Below are 17509 nucleotides of genomic sequence, written 5' to 3' on the forward strand. Positions count from 1 at the left end.
ATATATATATATATATATAATGTTCATATCGCGACATACGTTTGCGACCTGATCTAAATTACATAGTTTTATCTAGGTTTTCGAGGAATAGATCTTGAAATTGATTGCAATCTGTTTCAATTTTATGCGTTAATATTGTTTTCATTCTTGAAGTCAATGGCTACTACATATTCCATATAATGAATTATTAAAAAAAAAATTCGGAATGTTACATGCGTGTCCGACCTCGTGCTTTGAGAAGTCGAACGGACACAGGATAAGCTTGAAGAGAAAGGCGAGCAAAAATCGGGGCTCCATGCTGGCTGCCACGGCGAACTGCTAAGCGGCACGCAAGCAGGCAGTCAGACGTTTGTAGCAGACAACATGGCGCCGAGAGCTTCGTCGTCACGCCGGCGTGACGTTTCCCGCGCGCGTCATTAACGGAAGTGAGCCTACAAAATGGCGGAATTTTACGGCACTGAGGTGTGAAAGGGAAGAGAGAAAGGAGCGGAGGGGGAGGGCGTCTGTGCCTGCGGGCAGTTAGGTAGGCGATCGAGGCAGAATGATGAGAGATCCCGTAGAAAGAGAGGAGGTTAGGTTGGTGGCATAGAGAAAGAAGAATGACTGGTAGCCGCCTTCGGCGGTAGACTAGCGTGCTGTACGAATGGGGCAACGATGTGTCGAGGGGGCGACCATTAGATAGAAAGAGGGAAAACGACGTAAGCGATACGTTGAACGCAGATAGCGCTAAACGAAGTGACGAGTGGGGATACATAGAGGAGAGGCCGGGAGTGCGAGGAGAAAGGCTCGAGGGAACGAGAGAGTGAGAGATGGCGATAGAGCGGAGGGGAAAGACCAGTGAGAAGCAGCGGCAGACTCGCCGGTGGGGATGAAAATTAGTTACGGCATCCAAGACCTAAAAGGAACTCCGGCGCCGCACGGTCAGATCGCATCGTGCAATGTTAAGCGTTAAGGTAGTCTCGTGCGTCGTTGACAGTGCCGGTTTCGAAATTTGTAGTAACTATTACCGACATTGTCGTTATATTCGTGGTCGACGTAACAGCCATTGCTACACGTGCGAAAAAGTTATGTGTGTGTAATATTAATAAATAAAACCTTATGACGTGAGTGAGATGCTCAGTGAGGATAACTCAGTGAAAATGATTCAATCGAAGCATCAACAATCAGTGCATCAGCAACACCAACAGCAGAATATGCGAAAATCTGTGGGCGTTATGGGCACCAGACGTATCTTTACAACAGGCTTTAAAATTAAGGTGCTGGATTCCTATAGGCACGACAAAGACTGTCGGCAGAATCAGCGTGCTACTGCGAGAAAATACAATATTCACCGTCGTCAAATACAAAAATGGCTGCAATGTGAGGAGCAGCTCAGAAATAGCGTCGAAAATGGGAATGCTGGGGCCGTTTCGTCGGCAACTGCTTCTCCTCCGGTTACTAAATCGGAAAGTACTGTGACGGAAGCCACAGGGAATACCGTGACTCCAGCAACGCCGGCCTTGAACCTCAACCTCGCCAGACAGCACGGCGACGAGCTGACTACACAGCAAGGGCCCCCACCTTCTCATCCTCCGCATGGCAGTGCACCCTCCTCGCCCCAATATAACATTCAGACTACTACCACCAGCACGGTTTTGCCCTTACATCTAACATCTGTGGGCTATCAAGAATATTCACCAGAACAACGTCTTCGTTTGTTCGAAGAAGACAGAGTTCACATATCGGATGTTCATGGGTACTCAGACACGCAAGTCGATCAGGATCGTAATTATTATGTATTAAATGGAGATGGACAGCGAGATGCGGAAGTATCTTCAACGTTCGGTGGCAGGAACGAGGTGAAGGTATATCAAACTTTGACGAGTTACCATTCACCACATCAGGAGCATCGATACAACATAGACGATATCAGTAATGTGGCGCGTAATCATTCACCGAATCATCATCCGCAGCAACGAGAGCAAAGTTATGGGAATGTCGATTCATTCGACGGGAGATCGTATAGCCTGCTACTAGCGCCGTCGATGATAAAGACAGAGCCAGCGAGTCCAGACATAGCGGCGACGTCAGGCCTGTACGAACCGACGGGCTCTCCCAGCGGCCCACGGGCCCCACTCTCGCCGGAGGTATCGCATCGAGGCGCCGATAGCGGTGGCTCTTCGTCGTCCGTTCACTTCGTTGATTGTTCACGAGCTCCTACGAGCCCGTACTTGCACGTGCACGCGCATGAGCACGCACACACGTGTCCGCTAGATTCCGAGAAGCCGATCCTATCGCTCCTGCATGAGCAAAAGAGAGAGTCGGAGGAGACAACGCAGCATACCGAAGAGAAGAGAGAGGAAGAAGTACAGGAGGAGGCAGAATACTGCAGGACGTTGATCAAAGAAGAAGTAAACTTGGGCGAGGAAGAGGCGTATGACGAGGGGGAAGAAGTAACTGCATCTTCGTGCGTCGACTATCAACGACCACCTGTTGGCGGGTCGTCGCCAGATAGTTTAGGACCGGTAAGCCCTACGATCGCAATATACGATCGCAATGGTTACTCCTTGCCTTCGAGTCCTCGTGATTCTGCTAGCGCTGCAAGATCTAGAAACAGCTGGTCGGATAGCGAGGCGGATCCTCTCTCAATTAACAGCTCGAATTCATGCGGCAGTTTTACTCGCAGACGATCTTTTCCCCTGCGTTTTAAACTTGACGTACTCGATGCTTTCCATCGGGACGAGGAGGTAAAGGAAAATCAACGAGCTACCGCGAGAAAATTTGGTATAAATCGTCGTCAGGTACAAAAATGGCTGGAACAAGAGGCGGATCTCAGGGACGAGATCGCCCTTCGAGGTGATTCGCGTCAACGGTTGGGCCCTATCCAGGATGTCGCTTCTAACAGTGGTCATCAGTATGACTCACCATTGGATCTGACGACGACGAGTTACGCTTCGTTACGAGTTACGAATTGTATTTCGTTGTTGCGTGACCGACTTGAGATGGAATCATATGAACCATTGCCAGCGCAGAACTTGGATCGCGACGTTGGTTTAATTTCTTTTCTACATCCCATAAATTATCAACACTGCACTGTAATAGAACCATCTTCCGAGGCCTGCAGCAATCTATCTTGCTCCGTAGACAGTCATACTACAATGTCGACGACGTCTTCTTATCAAGAGTTGTCTTTAAGAGACTCCTGTTACGCAGAGCCTTCGATTAAAACATATTGTCATGCGTCCAGAGCAAATTCCGTGGTTTCTAATTTTTCTGAAGGATGCGAGCAAAGAGTTTCACCTCTGAAGAGACAGCATTGTACGTTTGCTTCCTGCTACGATTCGATGTCGTCGCCGAAGAGATTCTGCGAAAGGATCTCAGATGTGGACGACACCTACGATGTACCTCAAGATACGCCTCTTTGTCTTGTAAAACCGAAATTATCGCGGGAGCTTTCTCGAACGGAACGTTTGACAAAAGCGATCGATCAATCAATCAGTACTGTATCAACTTCGAATAATCCTGATGCCATCACTTTCAAGCCTTACCTAGATAATCCTGTGAGTAAACCTATGAAGAAGTGCGCCGTCCAGCACGACTTATCTCCTATTAGCAATTATAATATCAACAACAATAACAATGATAATAATTGCCAGATAATTTGTAATTTTAACGAGAAAAAAAATCCTAATTACGGTGTCAAGCTTAATCTGCAAGTTCCTTGGACATCTAATTTTTTGGGCCTTAGGCATCGAGTATTGCCGAGTGCCTTTGTTAGCGTGTCCTCACTCCACAGATAACTTCCTGTCGGACCCTCCCCCCCCCACTGTTGATGATCAATTGCTGACAGTGGAAAAAACACTACAGGCTCGTATAATGACCGTCAGTCATATTCATATTTGTCTCATTTCATTCTATATAGATACATTGTTTTAAATAAAAAAAAACACGATAACGATCAGATTGCATTACAGTCAATTAGCTTGGGGGTGTAAAAATCGGGCTTGCAGGTTTCTCGGGTGAGAATGTGCCGGCGAAAGATCGATTGGTGCGTGATCTACTACACGTAGCAGACCACGTAAGCGTATCATTTCCACGGATCGTCGGTGCCGCGCTATACATCGCGATAAAGTCTTAATCGGCCATTGGACGACCCGAGGCGTAGAAGGAGATTATACATGGTCGTGTCCTCGACTGGCGTCTTCTTCTAACATCACTAGACCTGCTCGACTCTCCCCCCTCCACTATCCTCTCGCTCTTTTCGAAAAATTCTGTAGATATCCTAGCGGATCTTTTTCCACTACGTTATCGTGGAGATTAGAGATCGGTGGTTATCGGCTAGGCCGTTTAGAGGTCGAATTCTATAATTATAGAATTATGTCAGAGAGCGCAGCCGTTGCGTTGCATCGGAAGAAAGTTCGCGGAAAGAAATGGTTGAGTCGATGTGCCAAGAAATGCAATTAATCTATTCTTACAGCATAATGTGTGACAAGTAAAAACAGGCAAGATATTCCGTACGCAAGATTTTTCAGCTTCTTGGCATTTGTCTAAGCAAATTTTCAGTTTTGTTTTTATTTCTATATTGACATTGCGTATTGTGCTGTACAGATGCATTATTGCATCACACAGACAAACGTAACACTTTCAAGTCGTGTTTCTTCCATTTTGCCTGTTTTCTACGGAAAGCTATCCGCCGACGGGCGTTGATCGCACGATTTCTCAGTAGCACTGCCACCTATGGCTTTCCGCGAACTGGCTGGCGCGATCGCATTCGTCACTGGTCGTGAATATGCATTCGATCTGCAGAAACCACTTAATTGCTCAAACAATTTCTTCCACGCGCGCACATATGTCACACGCGTACCACATTATTATACAATAAAACTTTATCATCTCCCTTATCATATGTTTGACAGTCATTAGTCGTTGTCTCTCTCTTGCTTTCGTGTTTTTATTGGTCTCTCTTAAATTGCCTCTCTGTAAATATGTAAATATGTAAATATTTTAAACTGATAAAGAAACTGATAAAAATGTGGACATTATTGAATTCCCGTAGCGTCAAAGACTTCTACGATGCATTCAGTGGAGTAAATGTATTATAATGTTATTATATTAATTATAATATAGTAATACAGTGTTATTAAGCGTTTAGAGTTTAATCGATTCTTCCATTTGGGAGAAATCTATTTTTGTATAATGCCGTCTGAAAAAAATGAAAAAGTAAAAAACTATTTAGAGAGAAGATGTAAATTCGAAACGAAATGAGCCACTTCCGCAACGACCACTTCTCGTGCCTTCTTTTTGTCGGTCAAAGACAAGATGTGAATCATTTTTTATGCATGATAAAGACGTATATATTTATACGCTTGTAATAGTATAGATTAATATATATTATTAATATTTTTAGAAGATAATAGACACGGTAGAAAGCGCGAATGGATTGGCTCGTTGTGCACCTCCTCTCTGCGAATTAATTTACCGGGTAACGACGAAGATGTCGTGCGATTAAACAAATATTAATGACAGGAAGTCATTGCGTATTTGTCGAACGCAAAACGAAGGTGATTAATTTGCTAGTTGACGATAAAATCGAGGTGAACAAACGAAAGGGTTTAAAAAAGACACAAGAATGATTCTGAAGAAAATATCACGTGCCTTATATATGTAATATATTCATATTTTAATTATAATAATTACGCGTACGAGGCGTTGTGCATCGGAACTCATGCACGATAGGCCATTCAGCATATTATGTATGTCATATATATATTGTCATATATATATATATATATATATATATCATAATGTTGAATATTGTAGATTATCATCTGAAATAGAATTAGTAGCGTAAATCAAGTTATGATATGTAGCATAAATCAAGTGGTTAGAAGTGATTGTTATAATGATGGCTATTCATATTATCTATGTAAAACTCACGTTCAAATTATAAAAGTTTTCTTTGCGTAAAACACCGACAATTGACATCAAATAATTTAGACAAAAAGAGAGCGACGTATCAAGTTAACTCCGTTAAATATTATATGAACAATAAACAAATAACGAGTACTGTTGTTTGAAATATTAAAGTGTCTGACAATCAATGATGAGATGCCCCTGTTAAAAAAAAAAACTATCTTTTTGAAGAGAGAGAAACTGTTTACGAGTCTTTAAATGAATATAATTATATTTAATTCTTGAACTTTATTTTGTATTCTAAATTACCTTTGTTTAAGGAAAAGATATTTAAACAGTAAAATTTTCTTTATTTTTTTTATATGTTGCACAATTAATTTGTACGAATGAATTTTTTAATATTACATTATATACATTTCTCTTTGTATACCTAATTATCTATAGTTCTCAAAATTTTTTATTTGTAAAGTTATTTCAGATTTCTAATTTTGAGTGTTTTATTTTTTTTTTATTCTCGCGTCGTGGGGGACATCTGAACAGGCGTAACAATTACAGGTAAATGTCTTTCGTATAGTATGAATGGGACTCTCGTTCGCAGTGCACTGAGATCGAGATGCGTTACGATCCTCGAGTAGATAAGTGACTTCTTTCATGTTTGACTTTGCTGGCGAATTATCAGAGGGAAACTTTTGTGAATCATCATTAGTTGATCGTAAGGAAACTTGTTTCAGATTGTATGAGATATCTTTCTCAAACCGGAAAAAAACACGATATCGATCACAGTATAACGTGGATTTTCCTCAATTTCTTCGTATCAGTCGATCAAATTACAAGACAATCACGTTGCACTTACAGTAAATGTTAAAAGCAGAAGAAATTACAATGATGATATTGACTTTATAGAGATTATTAATACTTTAATTATCGAAGCCAAGGAAATTGATACTGAGTGAATTTCTAAACAATCAAGCGGTTGCCAGGCGACGGGCATCAAGAAGGGCAATTTTGTAAATCACTGTTGCAGACAGGGCAGTTACGTTAATGTTTCAATATTCACGCTTAATCGAGCTCATTCATGGTGTGGCATTATCCGACGCGATTGCCCGCGCGATCGCTTCGTACCGAGCTCTAATTTATCGCCTCACGAGTAATAAATTCACGACAAGATAATTGTAATAATTACTCCCATGAAGCAATGTATCATATTGTGTGTATCAAAAATATTTATCTCCTTTATTATCTCTGTTTAAAGAGAAAGAAATATAAATTTTGTTTTATCTTTCGTATTTCGCAAAAAGCACAATAAAAATTTTCAACTTGTTAATTTATTATTGTGCGCGAAAGGAATATATCTCTTTCTTATTTTTATAATGTAGAACAATTCGCCAACCAAGTCCGAGGATCGAAAGATTAGAATAAGGGAAATGGGTGTTATGCCTTGCCCGCGATCGCTAATAATGGTCAAGGCGGCAGTGTACAATAAAAAAAATTTAGCGTAATCGTAAGCCATAATAAATTACATAATGCCATAATACATTATACAAATAATAAGGGTATGACTGACGAGAAGAATTTTCGATCGCGCGAAAAAATAAATTGTCATCGGAGATGGCGTCTTGTGTGCGTGCATGCGTGTTCGAATGCGTCTGTATTTGTGTGTTGTAGTACGTATGTCACGTACACACCGCAGCCCACAAGAGTCTGTTAACGAGAGGCATAAAGCGTATACAAGCAATATTTTTTAAGTGCATAAAAGGGGGAGTCTCGTGGGCGAGCCCCCGCGTTTTATAGTCCGTACAACACACAAGTAAATATATTGTATGCATAATGTTCGCATTGTACGTGTATTATACAAAGAAAGTTTATATATATAATATACATATATATATCGTATATCATATATATTATTTATATCATATATATAGGGTAATTCAAAAGATTATACTGACAAAAAACTTAAGGAGCGTATAGAGGGGTCAAAATAAAAGAACCTATGTTATCCAAAGTAATCTTGAGTCAGTACACAGGCCTTTAAATATTTGGAACTTAATTGGATAATATATCAATGAAATAATCGCAATTTGTTACTCTTCCACTGGCTTTATTATTATTTTTTTCTTATTAAGGTTTTATTAAGGATCACGTGAGATACCTGGGATATTTGAGAGAGTGTTCTGTTGGACGATGCATTGTTCTATTTTGATCTCTCTATACGCTCTTCAAGTTTGGCCGTAACCTTTTGAATCACCCTGTATATATATCATGTATATGTATGTATATCATATGTTATACGAGAAAAAGATATTCGCGGGAAAAAGCACATAAATTTATCTATCTATATTTAAAAAATATATATATATTATATATCTCAAAAATTATATTTTGATACGATCAACTTACAACGACAAATGCGCCTCTAAATTCATCAGGTGCCTTCGAATTGCTCGTGCCTTACGGTTCTCGCGTGAGGAGGGATCAAGAACCAAAAGCGTCGCCGCCAAGTATCACTCGGCGATAAGCGTACATATTTATTGTATTGTATTTGTACGGAATTTCGTGCGGAAACAATGTACCCCAGTGTCCTCCTCACGCGCATTATCAGTATTTAAACTATTCTTTATTTATTGCTCTATTGTATCGCGACAACGTGAAGATTTACCGATCCCGTAACCAGGACTTGGTAGACTTGGCGTGATTTTGCGTCCTCCGTCATTTCTATGCCTTCCCGATCGCATACTTCGTAAAAACGCGTTGAGTTTCTCTTGTCCACACTCTTTGCGCGCAATCGATGTAATTTCGCACGGCCGAAGACTCCACGATTATCCGGCGCTGCGTATCGCTTATCGACGTATTATCGTTCGTTTATTGCGTGTAGCACGTACGTGGTCAATGTCGAGAGAAAGAGAGAAAAGAAAGAAAGAAAGAAAACACGCGGTTCCTTCGACGTGCGGCAGCTCAAAAAAAACGCGAAGTCATAGAATCGAACGGTTTATCGGCATTTTCACGTTGCAAACGTTCACGATAATAATATTGTTAATTCTGTATTTTATTACACGCCTTTTTTCTCATATTATCGAGTTTTGTCGACCACATCCGTCATTGTGATTTATCGAGAGGAAACGAACGGAAGAAAAATAGAGAAAGAGAGAGTGTGTGTGTATGTATGTGAGCGTCCACAGTAGATTATCGGAGAACGAGAGTGAAAATGTTATGATCTTAGGGTCCGAGGAGTGCAAGAGAAAGGCATCGAGATTACGAATTTTTTTTTGGTACGTTAAGAAATCCAAGAATTATTGTATTATTAAATATTGTATCATATACACACATGCCTAGAGATTGTATGAAGCGCGCCGAACAACCCAAGATTGCCCGTTTTGGCACCCGCAACGTTTTGACACGCTTTATACGATATAGAATCTTTCCCGAATTTGAGAGAAAATATAAGAGATTATTTTTTAAAAGAATTTTCCTTCTCTGTTATTATTGCCCTTATTCATCAAATTTATTTTTTAAGGTTGCTCACGCAGTTGTAGAATATTGTTCATCGCAGAGAAATGTAAATTGAAACAGTACTCTTATCTCGACGACACGATGATACGACATTTAATTTGAAATAAAATATAATTTTACATGAACGATAAGATACGCTGGTCTTCCAAACTTTACCCGAAAAAATAAATCAAACTGATCGCGTTTCGAGATTATTATTTTGTAGATATAAACTGAGTAATATTGATCACTAAAAGTGAAATAAGTAACGCTACAAGTTTTTGATTTTCTAAAAATTTCGTAGTAGTGAGTTGTTACTTTGTTACATTTTCTGAATTATTAAACATCGTCGGCGGATGCGCGTTATCTATCATATCTGTACGCGACATGCATTAATCTTCCCTAAGACTCTTTTGAGAAAAGCCGTATGTACTTTTTTTTTTATCTAGAAAGACACGATTTTATCGAATGGCTCGAAGAAAGCGCTATTGCATTAGCACATTTGACGCAATAGTCTCTTTCTTCCACCGATATGATTCACCGAGGTCTCTGTCTCACGCGATTCTACAAACCTCGCAAGCATTTATCTTCCCGCCGCGTACATTTCAGTATAGTTACGCGTGACGCAGTGAGAGAAAAGTTCCATTCTCTCGTTACATCGATTCCATGATCCGGCATTTCCGCTTGGATCGCGAAACAATGACGCGTCGAAAAGTTTCGTAATATTATTACGAATTATAAATTTTGACGCCATTCTCGTGCGCTTTAACCTTTTCGCACTCGAAATTACTTTTATCGTAATATTGATAAACATTACGTCAGTTTCAATCTCGTAGTATCGAGGCCATCTGCGAATCTGTTCAGTTAAATTAATTTTGTCTCTTGCAAACGTCTCTCCAATCTTTTTTGTGTGACGTCTTTCCGATCAAGAATCACACACATTAATTGCGCGCGATAAAGAGAGATCATAATTTTTATATCTTTAATTATCGATTTGTTTTTCAATCATCGAAAAGGATGTCACGTATTTCAGAAAATTCTGGCGATATCGCAATTGCTCTCGGTAGCAGAGAAACAAGCGGGGGAAGTCAGTTCTTAAGTAAGAGACAAGCTGGAGCTGTGCGCTCCTCTCGCAATTAGCGATTTACGTAATTTCGCGCACGATCTGCGCGGAGCGCAACTCGCTCGCTGCAGACTGCGTTCCCGAAGAGGAACGCTCTCGCTCGCTCGCTTCGATATCACGGGTGGGGGGGGGGAGGAGAGGGAGGGGGCGGGAGCCCCGGTTCTCGCTCGTCCCGCCGCTCGGATTAGAGGCGCGATGGAGATAAGCGCGAGCCAAGTCATGGAGACTCACGCACGCATCGGCTTGATGTCGGTCCTCGCGTACCGATACCCCGCGCGCCGATGCACCGATTGCATTGTTTCCGTTATCGCGCCCGGCTCTGGATTGGCAGCTCTCGCGGCCTCCGCGCGTTAAGGCTCTCCGGGCACGCTCGAATTCGCGTAACGCGGCGGCATAGCACACGCACGTACGCACGCACGCACGCACGCACGCACACGTGCACGTTGCGCACGCACGAGAGGCTTTTGGAGAACGCTCCTCGCTCACGTTTTGCTTCTCTCGATTCTCGGAGTCACGCTGTCGTGTGCAAATCCGCCTTACAGATTTCCGTGATCTTTGATTCTGCAAACAGTCTTTAATTTTTTTTTTTTTTTTAGAGAGAGAGAGAGATTTATGATGTGCACGCGTATATATAACTTGTATCATAGCTGTGTTTCGTCACGCGGAACTTCAAAATCTCTCGCGAGCGAACGACTGTAGAATGCCATGCCGCCGCACTCCTGTGAATTCCTGGCTATGCAAATGCATGATTTATTGTCGATGTTTATCGTTGCGAGTCCGGTAACAGGGAATAAAACGCTCGCTGTTAAAAGGAAAGGAAAATATAGACTGAATGACACACTCATTTCCATACCCGCGCGCCGACTCTCCGCCAAGTAGGTGATGATGATTAACTGGTATCTTAAATGTCACTTATCCAGCATGAAAGTAATAAAACGTTAATGAATTTATTTTCTAATTATCCAGCAAGAAAGTAAAGAAACATTAAAGAAACGTCATTTCTAATTATTAAGTTGCATTCGTAAAGGTATTATAGTTTTTATGCTAGTAATACGATAACGAATCCGTGCACATTGATTAATGATTGCTTTAATGAAAAATATTTTTGTATTTACGTATAATAAAAAGAACTTATGTACGAAGTTAGCGTATATAATAATCAATAATTTCTCGCTTTGTGTTGCAAATAAGTGACTTGGTGCCAATGCACCTGAGCGAGTTAACCAATCGTTACCGCGTGCAGGCGGCGAAAAGAACGGAAGCTGAAGTCCAGTTTCACAGATCGCTACTTTAACGTCAGCGGGACAATTGATTTTAGCTCATACATTATATCTCGGAGTTTTCATCACGTAATAAAGTAGAGAGCTCGCAATTTTTTTTCATGAAATTTTTATAAATGCCATCGTCATTCCAGGACTAATCGTGAGTTAATTTCTCTGATTTAAAGCAAATTGAAGTCAAGAGGCTCACAAAGAATCGAACTTGTATAAATAAACATAGTTAATAAGCCATGGAGTCTAATAAAATAGTAAAACACACATATTCGAATCTTAATTTAACATAATTAAAATACAGCGTAACCGTTAAGATATGTGACATAAATATCGTCATTCTAGGACTAAGTTAATTTCTTTGATTTAAAATACATTAAAGTCAAGAGGCTCATAAAGAATCGAACTCATAAATAAACATAATAACATAATTAATGAGCCATATGGAGCCTAATAAAATAGTAACGGACGTATATTCAAATCTTAACTAAATATAATTAAAATACAGTCGTAATTAAGATATGTGACATAAATATATCGCATTATAAATTAGTCGTTTAATTTAATTTCTTTGGATTTAAATATTATATGTAATAAAGAAATGCACATTGTGTTCTGATATATATTAATTAGCGGCGTAAAACTCCATTTAAAGAGAGAAGTCAACATTCCTTGGGAGAATCTGTCCAAAGTCTCGCGATTAAATCGCGATAGCAACATTTATTTATCCGTTTTTATTACGGCCACCGCGTGCGCGCCGAGCGGACCTTGAATCGAAGCATGACTGTTGCAACGCGCCAATCAACGCCAATAAATGTCACCGGCTGGTGCAACGCAATTAGGAAGGGTGTAGTGGCACGATAAAAAAAAATGACTCCGATGGAATGCAACATTCCGAGCGTGTGATATTAGGCCTGTTCGTTTTAGCTGAACTTGTTGCACGGCTCGTCTTTCCTCTTTTTCTTTTCACGTTGAAGAGAAAAAGAGAAAAGATGAACCGTGCAACAAGTTCAGCTAAAACGAACAGGCCTATTATGAAGATCAAATCGCGAACGGTTGCCGATCTCCTTGCTTTCCCTCGAGAAGACTTAACTGTTTTCCTCGTACTTAAGCCGCACGACATCTAAAGGTTTTAAGTCTCCCGAGTTTCCTATTGTTGTTATACGTGTCTCGAAGAGAGAAGCTGGGAATACAATTAACGTGGCGTGTAGCATTTAGATACTCAGCCGCGCGCTCCCGGAATACCTACCTCTCGCCGGTCCGTTTCGTTCTTCGGACCGGAAATATAAAAGCACGCTGAAAAAGAGCTCTGGCGTTGCTCCAAAAGCCGTCGTCCGAGCCGACGTGACTCTCCGATTCTGTTTGCTGCGGAATGGGCAGCAAACAGTGCAGCGGGGCGGACAAAAGTTTTCGGCGATTATTCCCTCGTGCCTCTCGTGCGGACCGTTGACTTTTGTAGGCGAGTGGCCGAGGTAGAGAACCGGGCAAAAGGGAAGTGTGTCAGAATATGAGAAATCGCCGTGTCCCCGCGGAGTAGCCGGTGAAGCGATCCCGGTAAAACAACGCGCTATTTGTCAAATACTATTATTACTCGTGGATCTTTTAGCGATCGCGATTACCCCACGGCTACAAGTTTCTATGTCCCACATAAAGTGTTCGTTCTCTAGCTCTTCTCGATTGTAAATTATCAGCTTAAACGACGGATTAGAGCTTCCTTTAACGCCGCTCCGATTGATGTACTTCTCGACTTTATTGACAAGCAAAATAATGTATCTCGAACATTTCTGGACTCGGTAACTATATTCCCTGGTGAAAAAATGTCTCAGAATTTTTGACAATTTTAAGACTTTCTCAGTGTGCTCGGAATTTTTCCGACTTTTTATACAAATTAGAATGTTTTTTAGATATAATAATGAGATATTACAGATTTTTCCTGCCAACACATCTTTGAAGTCTGAATAAATACGAGAAAATTCACGCAATTTGTCAGAAATTTTCTTACAGACACTGAAAAATTTCGAAAATCCTCATTTAATTATTTCTTGAAATATCTGACAAATTTTATACATTTTTTCAGAATTTTTCATAAATCTAAAATATGAGAAATTCCTAGAGAATAGGACATTTTTTCATCAGGGTCATTTTCCGTCACGTCGTGCAAAGAGGTATTTCTTTACAAAAGTAAATTAAGCATATCTAATAAGGAACTTGCAATTGCACTGCAACTTGTTGATACAGGCGCGATATCGATTTTTTGAGCTCGCGAGATTGACGTCATCGCGTTAAACTGAACTATGACGATTGAGGGTTGAGATATATGGCGTAATCGCGCAGGTCGATACGGAGAGATGAAGATATACAAATCGAGATGCAGAGAGACAGAAATAATCTTCAACCGTCAACGTGACATGAAAACGAGCGTCACGTTTGAGTAGCAATTCGGTCTGAGGGACCTTCAGAGGCGCATAACGCTCGGGAGCGGGAGGAGATGCTCATTTTCGCAATGGTGGCTAATTATAAAGCGCACTCCAAAAAGCCTGTCTTCGCGGTACACGTGTTCCCGATGTCGCGCGGCAAGGGAGAAAAAGGAAAGGAAGTCTCTCGCGGAGCGACGTTCGTCGTAATTCCCGCAAAGCGGCGAGAAAATCACCGTTTGCGAAAGCAGCTAACGCTAACTCATGCATATTTTTATCACTGCGAGAGCTCTCTATCTTCCTTTCCTCATCAGTTTCTTCCTCGTGTTTTGTCTTCATCGCTATCGCTCTTATATCACCGTGATATTAAACCCTGGATTTATCTCTGCCGACTTACACATTTTTTTCCTTCATTAAAATTATATTCGTAGTTAAAAATATCTTAGTAAACGAATGTCGGATTCAAAGAGCCGCTTGCTAACCGGATTTGTAATTACAGATGCAAGAGAGGCGATGTAAACGTCCTGGGGGAGAAAGTACATGTTAAATGTGCAAAATTACATGGGATATATAAATGACTGCGTGTTATGTATCTCCAGAAGTGACCATTGTCCTGAGCAAGGAAGAGATTCATAGGAGATACCAAGATACCGCTATGACCATATTTAAGGTGAGAAAAATAAATAAATGACCGTAAGTGTTGAATAAACGTAACTTGAACGAAACAAATTTCTGATCAAAAATTTTTTTTAATTGCAGGAGGAACAAGGTAGGAAGAAAAAAATCGCCAGCTACCTTAGTTTTGGAAACAGTCGCAGGACAATGGAATACAGTAACAACGGAAATCACCCCGTTATCGTACGCAAACCTGTGGATTCTGGAATTACGCAGAACGCTCCCTTATCTTCACGAATGTCAATAGAATATCGCAAGCCGGGCGAGAGATGCGCGATAACTTAACGAGTAGAAAATGTTACAATTTTTTTGTTCAATAAACTTAGTTTTCGTTAACATTACGGTGTCGATTCCCCTTTGCATCACAGTTCTTGGTAGGCTATTAATTTTATTACAGCTGCATTTATATGGGAAGAGACTTTTATAAAATAAATATACCATAAAATAACATAAAAAAATGTACATAGTAATCACAGAAAAATTATTTTATCACTGATACTGAAATCTGTTCTTCAATAAGCATTATGATGTGACTACAATTAAATGTAGAAAGTTATCCGGGTAACTTAAGTGTTCGGACATCCACTGAAGCGGCGTCTCTAATGGCGGTACAATGCCATGGGTGCACACTGTAACTGTAAAATCGCTTAATAAGTATCAATTTTATTAAATGAATAAAAGTGTATGAAGGGTACAGGGGAAAAACAATCAATGTCCATATTGAACTCTGATTTTTCCCCAGCATGGTACATACATCTTTTAGCCTTATTTCCAATGAATTATAAGGTAAATGTATCAATGCCGGGACATTTAAGACCTATCTGGACACCTTTATCATTTTAGTTTTTAATAAGTATAACGCGAATTAAAATCAAAGATAAAAATATAGTACAAGAAAAATATTTTTATCTTTGAGATTCTTTGATTAAAATGTCCAGACATATGACCATTTACCTTAACTGTTCTTGATCAAAACAGACAAGACTTATGAAAATTCTTTGAAAATGCCACGAGATAGCATGATCAGATCAATTTCGACAGAAGACTTTAATCGTTTTTCCCCTGTACCTTTCATATACATGATATTTCCAAGAGACATGTTACAACTGTCCAAAATCGATGAGCGTTAAGCCTATTACACAGTACAAAGGTACAGGCAATAGAAATAATATCATTTCAACTTATAATAAAACTGAAAAACTGTAATTAATCAGATATGGGTAATAGAGAACAGAAATCCAATACGTCGGAAATTCTGTTTCTATTGCCTATTGCCTGTCATATTCCATTGCGTTAATACAGTTTCTGGTAAGTTGAAATGTGGTAATTTCCGTTGCCTGTCTTATTCCCTGTTCCTTTTGTATTGTGCGATAGGCACATTTAGTTTCATCCTTTAAATTTCAAAATATGTATGCTACGTATAAAAAAATACGTATCTCTTAGATTTCTGTCGCTTTTACAACATATTTCAAGGAAAATCAAATCAGTTTCAGACACTTTTGGCATATTCTTTGTTAGAGAAACTCGTGTAATAGTACCATTTTCTTGATCCGGGAATACTTCGTTTAACAAATGCTTCAAAGTTTTTCTTTGGCCTTCTTCGTTCATTGGTTTAACAAGTTTCTGTATGTATTTATCGTCACTCGTATAACAACGGAAAGGTATGTATTTAAATCCCTCTTCAGTACTGGCTTCCATGAGTCTACCATTCACGGACCAAAACTGATCGAATTTATCATTCATAATGCCGTTCCATAGCTGCGTGTGGTCCTTTTTCTGCATACTGGAGACAATTTGGCCTCGATGCTTCAAGACGTCAGCTTCTTTTATACAAGAGAGGAAATGCGCCTCTACGACTTCCCTAAAATTGTACAGTTGCATTTACATCACCTATAACTGTATCAATTAAATAAACTGCGCTATCAATTAAACAAACAATTGCATACAACTTATTACATACTTATTTTGACAGTGCATTAGAACGTTCTCCGGAAACTTATCAAAGTGGACGACAATGTTCCAAGGAAATTGAATGTCGTTGAAATAAATGTCGAGTAAAACGCCAATCGGATAATGCCACTTTAACGGCATTCCATTAAACTCCAGCCACATCTCATGCTCTTGTTTACTGTCGCTTTGTGTATGCCGTATGAAATGTTTCCGGACCTAAAACAACATCCAAGCAATATTACAGACAAAATGATTTATTCAATAGTTATTTGCGCATACATTCGTAGAGTTTTATGTGAATAACAGAATTCTGATCTATGTCTCTTACCTTCTCCGTACATAGTGGAAAATAACTTAATCTAGGTACCATCAGGTAAAATGGATCAGGCCCTTGTAAATCGCAAATTTCCTCCGAGTTGAGAGTAAAACAGACTGGGACCTTTCCGTCCCATATTTCTCGTAGTACCTCCCGATCGTGTGCCATTGCGTTAATAATATCGCGCTCACTCTAACACATTTGTTAAAACATAGCTTGATGACAAACAGTCGGAAAGTTAGGTTATATTTTCGTCGAAGGATGGGCGCGTTCAGCAGACACAACTGTTGAGTTCGTCTCATCAACACTCTGCCTTGATTGATTGGTTCTAAAAGTAAAAGCCAATCCCGTTCGATTGCTACTGAGCGGCTTGGTCTGC

General features: G+C 40.1%; 3 protein-coding genes across 4 annotated transcripts; 2 read left to right on the top strand and 1 right to left on the bottom strand.

The window, feature by feature from the left end:
- Positions 1-86: 86 nt before the first annotated feature.
- Positions 87-3926, top strand: LOC112459347. Its single transcript, XM_025023393.1, has one exon. It carries the CDS (start codon positions 1113-1115, stop codon positions 3777-3779), a length of 2667 nt encoding a protein of 888 aa, XP_024879161.1. The 5' UTR covers positions 87-1112; the 3' UTR covers positions 3780-3926.
- An 8904-nt stretch (positions 3927-12830) lies between these two features.
- On the top strand, positions 12831-15244 carry LOC112459349. 2 transcript variants are annotated; one of them, XM_025023397.1, is made up of 3 exons: positions 12831-12904; positions 14689-14859; positions 14949-15244. In XM_025023397.1, exons 2-3 carry the CDS (start codon positions 14764-14766, stop codon positions 15147-15149), a joined length of 297 nt encoding a protein of 98 aa, XP_024879165.1. In that variant the 5' UTR covers positions 12831-12904; positions 14689-14763; the 3' UTR covers positions 15150-15244. The 2 variants fall into 2 exon arrangements, with proteins under 2 accessions (XP_024879165.1, XP_024879164.1); XM_025023396.1 differs by lacking the exon at positions 12831-12904 and adding an exon at positions 12963-13329.
- A 90-nt stretch (positions 15245-15334) lies between these two features.
- LOC112459348 (autophagy protein 5-like) lies at positions 15335-17503 on the bottom strand. Its single transcript, XM_025023394.1, has 4 exons — positions 17143-17503; positions 16825-17030; positions 16403-16725; positions 15335-15499 (listed from the first exon to the last, which is right to left on the bottom strand). Exons 1-4 carry the CDS (start codon positions 17296-17298, stop codon positions 15387-15389), a joined length of 798 nt encoding a protein of 265 aa, XP_024879162.1. The 5' UTR covers positions 17299-17503; the 3' UTR covers positions 15335-15386.
- Between the last annotated feature and the right edge of the window lie 6 nt (positions 17504-17509).

Source organism: Temnothorax curvispinosus, unplaced genomic scaffold (assembly GCF_003070985.1).
Source record: "Temnothorax curvispinosus isolate PA1 unplaced genomic scaffold, ASM307098v1 QBEX01009755.1, whole genome shotgun sequence".
Lineage (NCBI taxonomy): Eukaryota > Metazoa > Arthropoda > Insecta > Hymenoptera > Formicidae > Temnothorax > Temnothorax curvispinosus.

Excerpts from the sequence above, each read along its gene's own strand:
- LOC112459349 (XM_025023397.1), top strand. The coding sequence starts at position 14,764 with ATGACTGCGTGTTATGTATCTCCAGAAGTGACCATTGTCCTGAGCAAG. Across the intron at positions 14,860-14,948 it reads CCGCTATGACCATATTTAAG|GAGGAACAAGGTAGGAAGAA; the intron begins GTGAGAAAAATA and ends TTTTAATTGCAG.
- LOC112459347 (XM_025023393.1), top strand. The coding sequence starts at position 1,113 with ATGCTCAGTGAGGATAACTCAGTGAAAATGATTCAATCGAAGCATCAA.
- LOC112459348 (XM_025023394.1), bottom strand. The coding sequence starts at position 17,298 with ATGGCACACGATCGGGAGGTACTACGAGAAATATGGGACGGAAAGGTC. Across the intron at positions 16,726-16,824 it reads CTAATGCACTGTCAAAATAA|GGAAGTCGTAGAGGCGCATT; the intron begins GTATGTAATAAG and ends GTACAATTTTAG. Across the intron at positions 15,500-16,402 it reads ATTCCCGGATCAAGAAAATG|TTACAGTGTGCACCCATGGC; the intron begins GTACTATTACAC and ends GCGATTTTACAG.